Source organism: Nothobranchius furzeri, chromosome 13 (assembly GCF_043380555.1).
Source record: "Nothobranchius furzeri strain GRZ-AD chromosome 13, NfurGRZ-RIMD1, whole genome shotgun sequence".
In the NCBI taxonomy this organism is placed as follows: Eukaryota; Metazoa; Chordata; class Actinopteri; order Cyprinodontiformes; family Nothobranchiidae; genus Nothobranchius; species Nothobranchius furzeri.
Window position 1 is genome coordinate 22,535,747 of NC_091753.1, and position 18,672 is coordinate 22,554,418.

The 18,672-nt window shown below is 40.7% G+C and overlaps 1 protein-coding gene across 2 annotated transcripts in view; it reads right to left on the minus strand.

The window, feature by feature from the left end:
• tpst1 (tyrosylprotein sulfotransferase 1) overlaps positions 1-18,672 on the minus strand; it is a 65,941-nt gene that overhangs the window by 10,996 nt on the left and 36,273 nt on the right. For both annotated transcript variants that reach the window (XM_054742908.2, XM_054742907.2), the window contains exon 3: positions 14,866-15,064. In XM_054742908.2, coding sequence (XP_054598883.1) covers positions 14,866-15,064 — 199 coding nt within the window. The remainder of the gene's footprint in view (positions 1-14,865; positions 15,065-18,672) is intronic.

Genomic DNA, 18,672 nt, shown 5'->3' on the forward strand with positions numbered 1-18,672 from the left:
TTGTGTGATGACTCCCATCAAGTTTGATATAGTTTGGAGATTTTTGTAGAAGTTACAAAGGTTTTATTGTATCTAGGGGGTGCTGTCCCAAATTTAGGAAAATATCCTATGGAGCAGTTTGTAGGTTGACAACAATCATTTGCGTGTAGTTTGGTGTGAATTGCATAATGCATGTGTTATTCAGGGCCTAATATTTGTCAGGGGCAAAGCTAAAGAGATATCAAACAATAACCACAGGATTGTGTTGGGTGCCTTTGTTTGATGACACATAGCAAGTTTGGTGCAGTTGCAACCTCGTCTGTAGGAGTTACTACAGTTTTAAAGGTATGTAGGGAGTGCTGTGGTGATATTATACAATGTTCATCAACCGTTTGTGCCTAATTGGCTAAAGGGCATGATTGTTGATTGCCATGTTCAGTCACGTGCAGATCGGAGGCTGTTTGTGGAAGTTACAGTCAAACGTAAGGTCATGGCATCATGCCAGAATTCGCCATGGCATCAAAGCCCCTCCCTTTCTGGAAAGCTATCAGAAATGAATGGTCATTACAGCATCATGAAGACAGTCTACGACCTTAGTGTCATGTTTACTAAATTAGAGGGGACAAATATGGGCATTTCACCATAAAACAATAGACTTCCTGTTGTCAGGGGGTGGGGCTTAGGTGATGTCAGCTGTCCACATTGTCATTGTCGTGAGATGTGGTCAGTGATCACACAGGCAATGTTTGATATAGATCTGATCATGCGCATGGGAGTTATTACATCACGTAATGTAATGGCGAAAGGTCAAAGTTTGAGGCTTAGCCACACCCACAACTTTCAACTTTTGAAAAATCCAACGGTTGAATGTTTTCCCCTATGACTTAAGAGTATATAGCAGAAGTTTGAAGGTGATTGGTGAAAAGAGCGATGGGGCATCACTCTCCAAACAACATGTGCGAAAACCACTATATCGAGTACTTGGACCAATATGGCCGACTTCCTGTGCGACATTGACCTTGGCCCCAAGAGACTTTTGTTGGTCCCAAGGACCTACATAAGTGAAACCAAATTTCGTAGTTCTCAGATAAAGCACGGCTTGGGGATGACAGTTTTAATGGTCCTAGAGGGCGTTTTTTCAGAAAATAGGCCACGCCCACAAACCTATCACATCCATTTCTTTTGGTGGTCAGACTAGGATCACTCACCAGAAAATTCGTAGCAATATCACGATAACTGAGGCAATGAGAGGCAAACTTATTTCCATGGCATGATGGCAAATTTCGCCATGCTCCCAAAGCCCCGCCTTTTTTCGAAACCTGTCAGTACTGGAGACCAAGTGACCTCAACTTGTCTACTGCTATTTACCAGAGATTGCTGGTGAATGGGTGAAAGGAGTCCAATAGGGAGCTGTGAAAAAGAGTGGCGTGGCGACAGGTCAAAGTTTGAGGCTTAGCCACGCCCACACCTTTCAACTTTTGAAAAATCCGACGGTTGAATTTTTTTCCTTATAGCTTAAGAGTATATAACAGAAGTTTAAATGTGATCTGTGAAAAGGGCGAAACAACATAGGCAAAAACCACTAAATCGAGCACTTGGACCTAAATGGCCGACCTCCTGTGCGACTTTACGCTTGGCTCCAAGAGACTTTTTGTAGGGCCTGAGACACTACATTAGTGTACTAAATTTCGTAATCCTCAGTCAAAGTATGGCTTGGGGCTGACAGTTTTAATGGTCCTAGGGGGCGCTATTTAAGAAAATAGGCCACGCCCACCGGATCTTCACACCAGCTAACGTTATCTTAAACAGTTTATTTAACTGCTGGAGCAGATTTAAACGATGATGCCTCACACTTAAATCGTTGTCACTGGTTTCATCTTCACCCAATCACCCGTCGCATTTAGTAAAGTGAAGCCAAACTTTAGAGTGCGTTCATGTTCTTCTAGCCGGAATTTCGGAGTTCCGAGGAGAAAGCGAACGCACCATTAGTGAAACGGAAGCTAACAAATCAAGCTAACGTTATCTTAAACATTTTATTTACCTACCGGAGCAGATTAAGATGAGGATGTCTCACTTAGATCGTTGTCGCGTTTCGTCATCACCAAGTTACCCATCACATTTAGTGAAGTGGACCCAAGCTTTAGCTTTCGTTCTTTCTACAATGCTGCTGTTTACAACTCGCTCGCAGCGACCAATGCCATAACGCTCTTGCGCATGCGCAGCTGTCTAGGCAAGTTCTCGTTGTGAAGGACGGGTACCGAAACGAGACACCGTTTCAAATGAAGTGAATCGGTGCTCGGTCGGTCCTGTGGAATTTGGTCGGTACCTTAAAAAAAACCAAATTCGGTACCCATCCCTATGCAAGATATTGGTATTTGGGTCTGTACTGGTTAGACTTAAATGAGTTAAACCAAGGTCTATAGCCCTTGGGTCATAGACTATGAAGTATAGTATATTGGTATATAAGTATATTGGTCTTTTTTTTTTACTGGGAATCAGGAGTTATTTTAGTGATCATATTGTTTCTTATTTATTTTTGTCCTGATTGTGCCCTGAGCAATTTTATGACTGAATAAAAACAAATAAAATCAACATTAATTGAAAAATCACAGTCTAAAATAATCGAAATCTCAATTTCTGTCACAATAATCGTGATTATTATTTTTGCCATAATCGAGCAGTCCAACTTCAAACCAAAATGGCCGGCTTCCTGTTTGATGTTGACCATGGTTGCAAGAGGCTTTTCTGTGAAGACTGTTGAGTACTACAACTGTACAAAATGTCATAACTGTACGACAAACTAAGGTATATGGAGGGGGGTATTTTTCACATTCTAGGGGGCGCTGTGGAGCTAGTTTTATTGCAATATTTTTGAGACCTTTAAAATACAAAATTTTACACCACGCCTGACAGGTGTGCATAAATTCCTGAGTTTTCGGGTATGTTAAGGCCCCCAAAAAGCCAATTTACTTGGCGGAAGAAAAATAAACAGAGCAGATACAATAGGCCTTCACAGCGCTTTCGCTGCTCGGGCCTAAATATGTATTAGCTTATACAAGTCATCCAGGTTTCCCACAACAGTAAGCAGATCTGGTCAGCCGAAACATGTTACATGACAACATAACAAACATCATTTGACCAGACCAACCAAAATCTGCTGTCAACACGCCAATGTCCAGCTAACCATATGGTGTGACATCTAGAGGGTCTTTGGGCCCGATCACATGGTTTTCAAATGGTCTAAATCAGGAGGAGAAAAAGATTGGATAACCCTTTAAAACAACAAGCATGACTTTTAAAATTCATGCCGAGTTAGAGATTTTCTAACGAGACAACAATGGCTTTGTTACAACTTCAACTAGTTCCACTACATTAATTTTTATTGTTGCATGGATGACAACACCATAACATCACACAATTTATGGCAGGCAAAGGTGTCAACCTTTTCACCCACTTCCCTCTTCACACACAAAAGGTTTCCAGAAACCTGTACAAACTAGGGCAAAAACAATAATCACGATTATGGTGACTGAAATTGAGATCACGATTATTTAGGACGATTTTTCAATTTATGTTGATTTTATTTGTTTTTATTCTGTCATAAAATTGCTCAGGGCACAATCAAGACAAAAATAAGAAACAAGATGATCATTAAAAGAACTCCTGATTCCCAGTATAAAAAGACCAATATACTTATAGCTCATAGTTTATGACCCTAGGGCTATAGACCTTGGTTTAACTCATTTAAGTCTAACCAGTACGGACCCAAATACCAATATCTTGCAAATACTGACAGCAAGAATTAAACAGTGGCATTTATAACAAATAAATGCAAATAAATTGATGTTCACAAAGTGTTGCATAACATTTATTGAGTCGTGTCAAGGTGCTGTAGGAGAGTACACTAGCACCGTGTCCTCAGAGAGATTAGTTATTATTTATCAGCGTGAGGAACTTATTTCTACCTTATTTATAAACTATTTATTTACAAGTCCATCAGTTAATGTAATAATTGTCCCAACCACAGCTGCACCCCCCACCCCCCAACCCGGTCTCACAGCAATCAGTGGCAAGCTGCACTGCACGTGTGTTTAGCACGCCGCACACACACATTTAGCCGTTTTTAGCTGCTCAGGAGTCCGCAGGTGCGGTGTGTGTCACTCACTCTGGTTAATCCAACAAGGAGAGCCGTTTCTTTAGCGACTGACACATCACTACATCATTCCCTTTCCTAATGTTGTGAAGCACGGTCCGGAGCGCAGGTGGAGTGTTTAGCTAACCTGCAGGAAATGTGGACGACAGTTATCCAGAAAGTAGCTAAGGGTTACCAGAGATGTTTCTGAGATGTTCGCTAGGTACTTTTAGAATTAAAAAGTCAAGAAGGGGGTCTGAAAAGCTGCTAGAAATAGCGTCAAAGTCGCAAAGTTGGCAACACTGTGGGAGGAGCGCTTCATTTGCAACTCAGGGCAGCGCAAGCGGGAGGAGCAAATAATCGGCTTGTTTTGTTTTTTATAATCGTTCAAAACTCAGATCATAATCGTGATTAAAATTCGATTAATTGAGCAGCCCTAGTCCAAACTATCAACATACGATACATCTCTCATTAAAAATGGCTGGAAGTTACCGTCCCGCCGCTGGTATACCTGAAATTCCCCACTGTGGGACAATAAAGTCCACTTTTATTTTATCTGTAGAGAAAAACTAACACGACAAAGCTGCCTTTGCATTGCAGTTTTTTTTTTTTACTAATTCCACCTGTTTGGTCTTTTAAATCAACTAAGCGTTACAGTCAGGGGTTTTTCCTGTACTGAATGCTCCCATTGTATAATAAGCTAAATGTAAAGGATAGAACCACGATAAACTACAAATAACTCACTTCCTGTCTTGTTGTCAGTCACTTTGTACCAAGCCTGAACTCTATATGAAAAAAGTACTTGCAACAGAAACTTAAATTGTTCATGAAACCACAGCAGTCTTCTGCTGCTTTAAGCTTTCAGAAAATTATGAATGAAATTACAGAACAGTCTTCATTAGCATTCATATGATGGCTGGTAGAAATGCTTTTGGACGTGATCCCACTGGGCTTTTTCTACCAGGAGGCTCTGTGGGTTCAACCTAAAGGAACACAGGTATTTGGGAGAAATGTGTCAACTCAAAACAGAAACGTTGGGAACACTAAGAGATGAATCTGCATCACCCAACCAAAATAATTCGGGAAGTGCTCCTAAACCAGGCCCCCACAATGCGGTTCAAAAATTGAAGCAATCCTGGAAGTACCAAAAATTGCAGTTCCACCCTCATCCACTGGGGACTGGTGTCGGAAGCGAGTAAATCCTCATTGACTCCCATGTTAAAAATAACAATTTCACAGCAGAAATAAACATGTTTACAGCCTGGTACCAGAACATGTTTTTGGTTTAAATGATCTAGTTTACACTCATGACAACTCTGAGGGGGGTGAATATTTTTCTCACTCTTCTGTTTAAGTGTATTAAAAGCCTAAAATTCTGTATAATTAATGAGCATCCGACCCACGTGACCGCAGAGCTAGCTCAGTGGAAAGGCCTCAGCCTGAGCCTCGGTCTGGCTTGGAAACTGTTCCGGGATTTTGAGTCTCTGTGTTTGTGAATTCTGTTTTGGAGATTTTTTGTGCAATTGTTGGACAAAATGACTTGCTGGGGCATTAATGGCACTAATAGAGCATCCAAGGAGTCGCCACTTCATTTTTTTCGGTAAGTAAAATTATATTTATGTATTTTAGGTCACTGCCGAGCTGAGCTTAGATTTTAACATGTACTGTTTAATCATGAAATTTAAATGTAATAGGGTAAAACCCAGTGCATTTAACATAATGCTGCACTTTAGAAAATGGGTTGAAATATAACATGTTGGTGGAGCTGGGTTCCGACTATCGGCTTGTGGAGCTCTCGGGAGACTGATGTTTTCCACCCAGTTCTCCCCGCAGCTCGGCGCATCTCTGTCTGATCACGGCTCTTGACTGCTGCGCGGGCTTCCGGCTTGTGGAGCTCTGGGATGGAAACCTTTCCACCCGGTTCTCCCCAGCGGCAGCTCTGCACATCTTAGATCGCAGCGGCGCTTGTCTGCTGTGCGGCTGCCGGCTTGTGGAGGTCTCGGAGACCTCTGTGTTCCACCCGGTTTTACCCAGCGGTCAGCCCGGCGTACCTCTGACTCAGAAGCTCTGGTGTTGTGCACAGTTAACTCCGGTTGTAGCTAGGTTGCTACCTCCGTTAGCTTAGCTCCCAGCTCAGCATTAGCTTTGGGTTAGCTTCAGTTAGCTTGTAGCTAGTTCGACCGGGTGTCGTCAGTTGATCCCAGCCTTACAGCCCCACCCTCAGCTCTACCTCTCTTCCCTTTTATGGAATTGTCTGGGCTTGACGGAACCTGTGACACGGTCAAAATGGCGGTGGTGGCCACCTCCCATTTATCTTCAAAAATGTGTTATTGGAGCCTATGGAAACCCATTGTCCAATATTTATATGTCGATGTCCTAAACTATCGCTCTGCTGAGTACCGAGGTCCATGATGGGTTTCCTGGGCTAAAATCAAGGCTGGGGAGGAGATGACACAGGAGGGTAAATATTTGGATGGTGCTTGGTGAAAACTGATGACTGCAGAGAGAGCATTACCACATGTGGCGCCATCATCTCTTGGTTTGAGTGAGGGCTGAATGCCAGATGTCTTGAGCAACACCACTCAGACATTAGAAGGGTTTTTACACTAATGAAGTGAGACGTGGAAAAAAATTCTGCACAAACTCAAATGAATCTGCACATAGCCAGACTTTGATAACATTCATTATAAACGCGATTAAATAGCTGAGGCTGATCTAGCAGCTCCATTCTTTTCTACATGTCACAAGACTCTCAAAGAGAATGTTAGTTTACGTGAGCAGCTCAGTGGTGTGCAGTCAGCTGAATGTGCTGCTGCCACTCAGTGAGCCCGGAACGTGAAGAGCAAACCCAGAGCTGGTCAGGCAGCACTGATGAGTCCTCTCTGCAGAGCAAAAACTAAGACATTAAACTCTCTACATCCCTAGTAGAAGTTTTAAAATCGAATGAGGGTTCTTACGAGATCCTAGATGCAGGTAGCTGCAGTCAGAGAGTGCGCTCACCAGTGTCTTTACCAAAGCGACGTGGAGAGGAGGTGACTCATAGTGTAAGAGAAAACATGCAAACTCTAGCAAGAATTTACAGAAACAATAAACTGTGTATGAATGTACTTTATTAAACCAGTCAGTGTTATATATCAATACTTTAAAAATAAGTTCTTATATATTAAACAAGCCTAAAGGTTTGAGTTGTTGTGAAAGTTTTATGGTCCTCGGTCTGTTTTAATGTTGCTAAAGCTCATCCCATCATATGCTGTCTGTAAAGAACTACGCCAACTCAAAAATAAACAGATTTCCAAGAATACACTTGTATATAGATCTATAGTACACCACAGACTGTGTGATCATGATGAAATGTGAGACAGCTATAGATGGGACTATAAATAACGCTGCAATCCTTGTTTTGTTTATAATCATCATCATGTGACCCACGTGATCCAAACAGACAGAAAAGGTGTTGCAAAAGTGTCCTACGTACCAATTCAGTACAATTCCATCAGTAAATCTGTGTTTACTTTAGTGACCGCTGATGGAAACCATTTGCCTTCACAACTATCATCCTCTAACAAAGGAAGTATGACTAAAGCAAAGTTGCACGTGCTAAAGGTGTTTGTACAATGGTGTAAATGATATAAAATCTGACATGGACTGTTTTTGACGTGGCTGATAAAACATCTTCACTATCAGAACTCTACACTGAAAAGTTGGAGAGGAAAGGAGCGCATTATGAACCCCGCAGATAGGGCAGATGCAGGAAAAGTGAAGTGATGAACTGCAAATGGCATAAATCCAGTAAACAGGCTTCTACACAAATGCACAACAATCAACAAGTCAGACAGGTCCACCGAAATCAGCATGGACTAGAGACAGAGCACGGGGGTGAAAAACACATGCAGACAATGGACACAGGACCACAGACACATTTGCAAAGTATTAACATGCTGAACGCCATGAGAAGGAAACAGCATGAAGATCTGATGTTGGACCAGCACTTTCACACATGGCAGCCTTGATAGAATATCAGCAACAAACACTAACTTACAGGAAGTGCATGTCTTTGTCCTCGTCTTACATTGAGACACTGCAACTTCAGGAGGGGCTGACTGGAACACAAAGCTGCTACAGATCAACACCAGCTGTTTGGACCATGACTGAGAAATAAATCTGGATCTGAACAATGGCTCAGTCCTATTTATAAGGCTGGGGTTCTGTTCTGATTTGCTAATGTACACAGCACAGTTCTACACAGTGATTCACCGCAAGTTATATTAATTTTCTGTCATCCACCCACCTGTCCTTTTAGATGCAAACCAATCTAGAGCCTGCCAGAGGTCAGCAGGGAACCTAAAGCCTAGTTTATGCTTCTGCATCTGTGTCGGGATGGAGACACGCAATGCCATTATCTGTCCTTGCAAGCCTGTTGGAGAGCACACTCTTGGCATTCTCTTGATGAGCTTCAAGAGGTAGTAACCTGAAATAGTCCTTTAAGACGGTTGGAAACCTACCTCTTAAAGCTCATCAAGAGAATGCCAAGAGTGTGCAAAGCAGTAATCAGAGCAACGGGTGACTATTTTGAAGAAAATAGAACATGAATAAATATGAAATAAATATAAATCATGTTTTCTGTTATTTCACCTTTTTTGGTTAAGTACATAACTCCACATGTGTCCATTCATAGTTTTGATGCCTTCAGTGAGAATCTACCAATGTAACTGGTCATGAAAATAAAGAAAACACATTGAATGCGAAGGTGTGTCCAAACTCTTGGCCTGTACTGTATGTGAAGCACTTTTACTTTTAGTCCTATGTTGAAGCCGGAAAAGGTAAATATGTTGATTTGTTTTAGGCGAAGAATATTTTTATAAGCTGCATTTTTTAAAAGTTGTCAATATTATGTGTGTTATGTTGTTATTGTTTATTAATGGTGTTTGTTATTCAGTTTCTGAATGGTCAGGTCCAAGCCAACAGTTTGGTAATTCTACTTGAGACTCATGACATCATTTGTAAATTAGTCCTGGTAATATCGTACACCATGGTAAAATGTGGAGGAAGTTGGACGGTATTAAAAAGTTGGATACTGCCCAAGCCAAGCCTGTACATTTATAATTTATTATTTTTTTATTTATAATTTCATTTTTAGTTTTTATTTATATTGTACATCACTGTAATATTATATAATAATAATAATAATAATCATAATAATAATGCATTTAATTTATAGGCGCCTTTCAAAACCCAAGGTCACCTCACAAAACATGATAAAACTTACACAAAAATAAGAATAAGATAATTTAAACAATAGAATTACAAGAATATACTATAAATTACAGAGTGAAGAGTTTGTGGACTAGAGCGTGTAAGCCAGTTTGAACAGGTGAGTTTTGAGTTTGGATTTGAATGAGAGTGTTTCGGATGTCAGGAGGAAGTGAGTTCCAGAGCCGGGGACCAGAGCGACTGGAAGCTCTGTTTCCAGCAGTGGTGAGATGAGCAGGAGCAACCACAAGGTGAATGGCAGAAGAAGACCTGCACGTGATGTCAGAGCTAAATAAACATTTTCATAGGTTTTTAATTGATTTATTGCAATGACTTGATTTTAGTAAGGTTAGTACACATCGTAACCATTTCTTTCGATTTCGGCCTGAGTTTCCTCATTTTCGGTGTTGGCCAAGAATTTGTACTTTGGTGCATCCCAGTAAGTACTCCCCGAAGGAAACAAGGCACATGGTCATTGCATCACTACTACACACCCTCCTAGTGAGGCTGAGTTCATCAGTTCAAACACAGCAATTCATTTAGTAAATGGCGCTAAAGATGCTCCTGTGGTCAGCTTCTGGTCCATTCAAACGCCACTTGCTGGTTGATGATGCAGCAAAAAAAGAAAAAGAAAAAGAGCACAGAGCTGCTCGTGGGACAACATAAGCACAACTTGGCTACAAACTAGGGCTGCACGATATTAGGAAAATCTGCGATATTCGATAACAGTGCTTAATATTGCAATATCGATATTACTCACGATAAATGAACAAATACTAAAGTATGCAGTGTTGATGTCGTCTGGCGTGTGACGTCTGCTCTGGGTTCAAAGCAAACAAAAACTAATGAATGAATTCCATCACAACATACCATTTTTATTGCAAAAATATGCAGCTGCACCTGCTACTGTATTAGCAGCAAAACAACACACTGCATGCATGCAGTTTCTCAGTGACTTTAAAACATCACCTCCACCATAAAACTTTTTCTGATGCTCCAAATACAGAAAACATCCCTTACCAGGGTTTTCTGAATAAATAAAAAAAATCTGAAAATGAGTTTAAATGTTAAATAATAGTTAACATCACTTAAATGCAACAGCAAATTCTCTCATTGCTACTGGACATTTTCTCCACTTATGTGGTTATGATATAAGGCTGTTGCTGCTATTGGGAAGTGAACTGTGCTGGGCCAAACTAGCAGAATATTAAGATTTTCTGAGGGAAAGAGAAAAACAATTGTCTACCTTTCAGAAGAGGAACTGGCAAAAAAAAACTACATGGAAACTATGTGAAAACGTTTGTTTTTAACCCCAAATTGAACAGGTTAGCCTAGATCTTAAAAAGCAGCTCAGATGATGAAACTGCAACTATGATTCTGATAACAAGCTAACAAATTGAACTAGCTTCTCCAAGATAACCGGCTAGCAGAGCTTCTGACTGACAGTTTATGTGCGGCAGCAAATCAACTATCCTGACAAGGTTATAAAAGCTCATAAATGAAAAATCACTTTGATGTGTGGGGGAACGTTTCCAGGCCCTCTTTAGCAGGGTAGGACTGGGAGGAGAGTGCTGTAGCCTTTTAGCTGGAAGCTAACCGGAGCCTGGGGCTAACGTCACCACCTGGTGGAGCACTAGCAACATGGAGGTAGGTGGGTTGGTTCACCGGCGCGTGTCGAAGTCAGCCCGGTTATTATCAGCTGCTTAACGACACCGAGCGGACTCACGTTCATGTTTGAAAGCAGGGCTGATTCCAGAAACCTCAGCACAAAGTGCGTTCGTTACTCTGAGCCAGCATGACGAACAAGGGAAGCGAGCGGCAGTGGAAAGCGGGGCCGGAGCGGAGATAGTGGAATTTTGGGGTAAGGGTCTACGTAGGGGGCAGGTGTATTACGTGAACGGACCCATCTGATTGGCCGCATATCAGAAGGGCTACATTTGATTGGTCAAATAATACTTCAGCGTAAAAAACAGAGCTGGTTTACAAAAAGTTGATGTATGACAGGGATGGAAATGTTTGAACCAAACATTTATCGCCGTTTTTGACGTGCTTTGCGATGGGCCTATCGCACGTCCTGTTATCGCGATGACGATAATTTTTCGATATGTTGTGCAGACCTACTACAAACGACCCAGACCATTACATCCAAGTCACAACACGAGACTACGAGACTGTTCAGCGGACCAACTCCGTGGTCTAGTGGTACGAGTGTTCGCCTGAGACTGGGAAATCGTGGGTTCACATTCACGGTTGGATCATACCAAAGACTTTAAAAATGGGACCCAATGCCTCCCCCGCTTTAGACTCAATATTATGGGGTTCGATTGGAAGGTTAAACCACCAAATGGTTCCCGAGCATGGCCGCGTCTGCAGCTCACTGCTTCCCGGGAGATGGGTCAAATGCGGAGAGCAAATTTCACCCACCAGTGGTTACAATGGGACTTTTACTTTAGAATGAGAGCTAACCTGCCAACATCAGCTGATGTCCGAAAACTCCTCAACTTGATTTACTTTTAGTTAGAACAGTTTGAGATTTTAAGTCATTTATCTTCAGCTAAAAAAAGTCCCTTAAGAGGTTTATGCCTGATTTCCAAGTGTAACTCAGGCGGTGTCATGCCATCTTTACTCTTTCCATGTCTGTCTGTGGTCAGGCAATTTCCAGTAACGAAAGTGGAAAAAGGCCTCTTATTTCTTTTATATGTGCCAAAGTTTTTCCATTCAAGTCACAGAGTGGAGTTTTTCTTTGCATTCTTGTTCCCATCCCTTTTGGATTCCCCTCAAATAAATGGAAAGGCAATTCAGATGCCAAGGACATGCTCATTGCTCACCAACTTCAACAACATGACCCTCTTCTCTTTTCCACAAAGGACTGAAAAACAGAAACCAAGACTTTACTAGGTCACGTGCAGCAGAAAACCAATACTTTATGCATATCTAATGGTTTCACTGGGAAAATAAGCATAATGTAACACATGTCTGTTCTGGTATACTGCTTCCCTTCTGTGGGTTTGCAGGTTTCACTGAGAGAGCACAATCTCACTTTGTGTTTCTCTGCTGGTGTACATGTTATTTCAGCAGTAAGAGTGTCTTTATGACAGGTTTGAAACACAGAAGACCTCCTGACTGTAAAGGACAGCATGAACTCTGCCTAATGACAGAACTGGTTGAGTCTGGTGCAGATGAACTGGGTAATGTCAGATTTAACTTAGAAAAAGTTTTCGTTTAAAAAATAAATAATTGAATATTTCACAATGTAGGTATAATCAAATGTATTTAAATATGTATTTTATAGGCAATATATTAATTTGAGTCACATCATTCTATATAAAACAGCAGGAGTGTGTAAACTCCGATTTCCTTTCTCCTTAGTGTTACTTGTTGAGTCTAAATAAGATTAAGCTTGTAATAATGGGCAATACCATCCTTTTATGATCCCTGTGTATATATATTATATGTAGATGATTCTCAAAAAGCAAAAACACTCAAGAGATGATAGTAAAGGACCTCCAGCCTCTGTCTATAGTGGAGGTTTTCAGCTATTCTTGAGGGTATCTGACCAAAAATATAAATGTCCAGGCAGAAACAAACTCAGAGAGTCATCTGTACAAAGTTATAATCTAAATATATTACTTTATATTTAAAAATTTTCAAACAAAAATCTTTGAGCAAATATTGGTATTGGATCTTATTGGTCTCACCAATACTGGACCAAATTTTACTTGGTATTGGATTGTAAAGGAAATCTGTGGTATCGCACATCACTACCTCAGTCTGTTTTTTTCTTGGGAGTGCTCTTTTTTATGTTTTACCAGGCATATAACCCGTTACCTGCAGCAGGCGAAAGCTACACAAGCATCAGCCATTAGCAGAACGTCCATCTGCCTGCTTCTGAGCCATGTAGTTGTGCTTTATATCGAAGTTTTGTTGACCCATTCTCAAATGTCCATTGAGGAAACTTGATGTAAAAATACAAACTGCTACGGTTTTATCGCCCAGCCTTAACTGGGAAATAACTTACTAATTCCAATTTTTTACCTGTAAGCATGATAATCTGCATCTACAATGAAGATTAGAAAAGCAGATCCACTGAAGTAACGACAAATCTCTGAAAAGAATTTAAAAAATCCATGTTTAGCTCAGGCCTACTTAAATCTAAATCTAGCCCAGCCCTGAGCCACAAATGAACAACCTCCATGGCTAAACCGATGAGACATTTCAGGACTTAATCCAAATATCTGGAAATAATTCTGGGCTCTGTGCATGGGAGCAACAGATCAGCCAGATATGTTTGGACTGGGATCTTATGGGGAAAAGGTTAAACTGGGAAAACAGACTGTAGCAGGCACAGGCAGTCATTCCGTTTTACCAGTAAAGTAGAAACACAGCTGTGAAGCAGGCTTAAAGGAACATGCCACTGTTTCTCCACATATCATCAATGCAAAATTACTCAAATCAACTTTATCCAAGTCTTCTCCGTTTGTTGATCTTTTTCTCTGCTAAATGCAATAACACTAATACTGGTCATTCAAACAGCAGGGAGACCTAAAAATGTCAGCAAGTACAATTCACAAGAGGTCCAACGAAAACAGACCTTCAGGAAGCAACACAGGCAGCATGGCTGCAGAGCATCTAACAGCAAACTCAGTTTAAATGTGAGAAAAGGTTCTGCTCTAAAGACAGCACAGACATGAGGATATTTCACATCAGCGATAAGAACAGAGTTAACAATGTTAGGAGCAGGCCAGCCATTAATTAAAAGCTCTGTGGTTTAGTCTGAATCGTCATCCTTCCCACCAGAGATTGCTCACTAAACACTGCAGGCGGCCAAGTGATTCAGAGACGGGAACAAATTTTAAGTTTCTCCCAAGAACAACACCCTGCATCCCAATTAGATTAGCTGCAGAAATACAGGTGGAACAAAAGCAGATTCATGGTCCTGTCCACTGTGTTTTCATTTCATTTTTATTTTTGATTCTGCTTCTATCAACATTATTAGGGATACACCAATATAATAATTTGAGCTAATATTGAGATCCAATATTAATAATACTGTTATGGCCAATTATGATATTCATCAATATTTATATATCTATATATATTATTATTATTATTACAATTTGGACAAGAACCACAAAGCCACCACACCACCTCCATTCCTTCCTCCCACAATCCTGTGCTGCATCCCTATCACAGACCTAAACAAATACCATACCTCCTTACTGCAGCAGTGAAAACGTGTTTTCATTAAATCCAGCCCACACTGGCTTAGACCACTACCAGTCGTCTTATAATAAATATATAAAATGAGTGGTGCAAACAGTTTGAAGTTTAGATTAGAAAACCTGTTACTTTTTGTCCTAATTCTTTATTTTTAAAGTTTATTTCATTAAATCTGTTTATTTTTAACACATATTGCAAATGAAATATGTTCTACTGGAGCATTACCTATGTCTCTAGAGCCTCAAACCCATTTTTTTTAAAAAACATGTTTGCTCAACACTTACCCTCCTGGTGTTGTCCAGAACTTTGGCATCAGGCTGACCATAGTTGGGGGGGTTGGCATGTGGATCGTAGCCCAGCCGGGAAAGCATGGGAGCGATGACAGCCATGTCTCTCACCACATCAGCCGGGATCTTTCCCACCCACTTGGACAAGGCCTCCACATTCACCGGCTTGATGACCTGGTCCGTGGACCTCTCCACCCTGACAGCAAACAGAAATCAGCTGGTTTCATATCTGGTCAGTTAGAGGGTTTCTGACAGGTCATCACAGGTTTAAATCTTTAGTGGGTCTTTTCAGGGCAAACTACTTTAGCCCGTGATAATCATGAACTGGAACTTGTATCAGGCGAAAATATGAATGTTAATAGGAAGTAGAGCTGTACCATGTTAATCCCAATCTGTAACCGTCGTGCTGGTTTCAGCTATCCAGTTATAAAGCAGTGATGTCATGATGCTATGAACATAAACATGGGTGCAATGGTGAATTGAAGACAGGAGGGGAAATAGACTTAAAGAGAGACTTTCTTAGTTTTCGATTCATCTCTGGTCAATTAATTTAATTTGCAGAGGAAAGCTGAAATAATGCAGAAACTCAGGAAGACATGCACAGGTGGCCCTACTAATTGAGAAGCATTGCATTAGAGTAATAGCTTTTAATGTCTTGATGGTATGATGTCCTTTCCTGTTATGCTTGTAAATGTTACTGTAAAACATGATTATTGCGCTGAAAGCTGATTTGAAAACTAATCTAATCACAGAAAAATCACAATTACATCTTTTCCTAAAGTCGTTCAGCTCTACAGAAAAAAGTGGCTCAGATTAACGATGGAAAATATTCCCATTAGAAAGCACACAGATCCAGCTGAGCCTTGAACTATACCATAACTGTTTGGTTACCATAACTGTTTGTGTAAGTGTTGACAACCACATCTTTCTGCATCATCTGTGCTGGTGAGAAACAGCGTTAGCTTTCTGGGACCAGCATGCTCCTAAATGGCTTGATTAAAGCAGACTGGCCCATTTCTCAGCTCTGGTTATTGGAAACATCTAATTGACTGTAACTGGATCATGAAAAACAAATTAAAGATGGACTCCAGCACGCTCACTCAGCTGGCTACATGCTGGATAAATAATCTCGTTCTTTAAACAACCACCTTTATCACCCTTGAAATAAATCAAGCCACAATCATTCACTCAAATGAGCTGAACATAATTTCTCTTTTCTCTGTCGTTTGTTCACTGTCACAATAAAAAGAGCTCTTCCAGGTTCTCATCTCTCCTGATCAAACCCATCAGTGGTAAGTGTGTCCTGGTACCATATGCCCATGTCCTTTCATACAAGATTAGAGAGAAACAAACACGTTGGACATGAAAGCAGTAATACTCCACTTATCCGGTTCCTCCAGCCACCACTACATCACACCCACCTAAATTATTTATTATGCCAATTAAATATTCAACTAGTAATAAATCTGAAGCTCTTCAGCTCATCTTTTCTGGAAGCAGTTGGATGAAGTGGTTGTTGAAGGATTTTTGGGGCAAACTAAACCAAATCTACCACCACCACTACTTCACCCTCTAACTGTTATTTTATGGGTACTAATCGTTCATTAATCAAGGTGACCTGCTCAATTTATTGTGTTATTGATTTGAGGCCATATAGCCCAGACCTATGACATGTGTCGGCCAGCAGGTTAAATCCTTTCTGCAAAACACCAGTACAGATGCATCTGACAAGTTGGGACAAGAAAGCAGCTCATTCCACGGCTCCAGAATACAAAACCCTTCACATGTTTGCAGTCCGTAGGCAATATCTCTTAGTGTAAATCTATTTCTCCATGTCAACTGGCTCCATGTTTTGTCCCAGTTGCTGCATTTAACGGAGCAGGGTTTGTTTTTAATTGGTCATATCTAGGAATGTGCGATATTATTGGTCTATCGATATTATTGGCCGATATTGGCCTTAAAATGTAATAGTGGAAAATATCGATATTGGATTTTACCTCTTAGAGACCCAACTTTTACATACAATGCACATATTACCCATCTAACTCTTTGTCTTCATCCCCTCTCTCTCAAAATGCAAAAATACGACAGATCTGAGGTTTATCTTTTGAGATATGTTTTATTTGGCACAACTTGTGAAAAGCTAGGAGTTTGCCCTGTGTAGTCAGAATCTGATGTCCATAATATACCGAAAATTATTCAAACCGAGGTCTTCAAAACACTGAACCGAATACGATTTAGGCCTACCGTTACACCCCTAATCATAACTACAATGTACAGAAACAGAAAAAAATACATTACTGACTATTGCAAGTGTCCTAGCATCACGCTTGGCAATTAGCCTAGCTTAGCATAGCATGTGTGTGCTCACACTGCTAACATTTGATCAACTATGTAATTTTAACACAGGCCTAAACATTCTCTAAACAACTCGATACTTACAAAGACAAATGTTCTCCAAGGTACAGTAAGAACGTATAAAGCTAAATCTGCGCGTTCACGATCTGTTTATTGTTCCATTTGAGATGTAATGTAAGATGTAAACACACCGAGAGCAAACAAAGCACAGCATTTCCCCTACCTAGGCTCAGGCGTGGCACTGCGCCACGGCTACGAAATCACTCCCACCCCACCCCCACAGGAGAAGCACGGCAGCGAAACTGTTGCACCCTCCCCCTCAGCCCTATCAATATCAGGGATCAGCAACGAAACACCTGATTGGAGCAATCCTAGTTTTGAGTCCTCCTATACATGACAAATGAAACAATGAACTAAAAAACTAACTGAAGCTTTGTTTTCATAAAGACTCAGACAGAAATACCATCTCGGAGTGTGTCTGTGACACCGAGACACAAAGAACACACACAGATAAAGGTCATGCAGCTGTTAATCTGCTGACATGAACATTTCACTTCTGCTGAAACAAAACCTTCCTGTGATGCACTGAATCTGCTTGTTATGATCTCCCCCTGGCTGCTATTGGCTCCTTCAGACAGCTCTGTTCCTCCAACATGTCTACCTACTCCCATTTCCTGTCTCACTCCATACTTCAATACAGCAATTCACTTTCCTCTAATCCATTTACTTTGCAATTGAATCTTTACACTGTGTGGGGATAGTCTACTGCATGATTAATAGAGAGAGCTGGTTTTATCATCTCAGGAGGATGGTGGGGATGCTTTCTGAAAGGTGGGCGATGATCCAAACAGCTACTCTCCGATAAATGTGCAGGGAATCACTTTAGGTAACTCCATCACGACCCATGAGGCTGTTGAGGCCTCTGAGGAAAACCTCACTGTAAACTCAGCTGCAGGAAACCTTAAGATAACAACTAAAAAGCTAGACTACCCATAAAACCTGAGTACTGGTAGCCCTTAAAGGCACAGTGTATAATTCTTTTACTTGTTTACTTGTCAAAGTCTGAGTCCGTTCACAAACTTGTCCATTTTCATTTACATTTCTCACCAACGTCTATTCAAAATATTCCTATAGGCATGAAATTCTACATTTGTATATACATAAGCTGTAGAGGTGTGAATCTTCACTAATCTCACGATTCGATTCAAATACGATCATCATGTCAATGATTCAATTCGATACAATATCTCCATGGGTCATGATTATTTCATGTGCATTAATTTTCATCAATTGTCAGATTTTGTGTTTTTAATCAAAATTTCTTTGACACAACATGTTTCTTAAAAAGCTCTTCAATCACAACAGTATTTAATACTGAATAATGGAAAAGTGAACATGAACACCAAAACGACATCTAGTGTGTACATGTAGCAGCAATAATAGAAT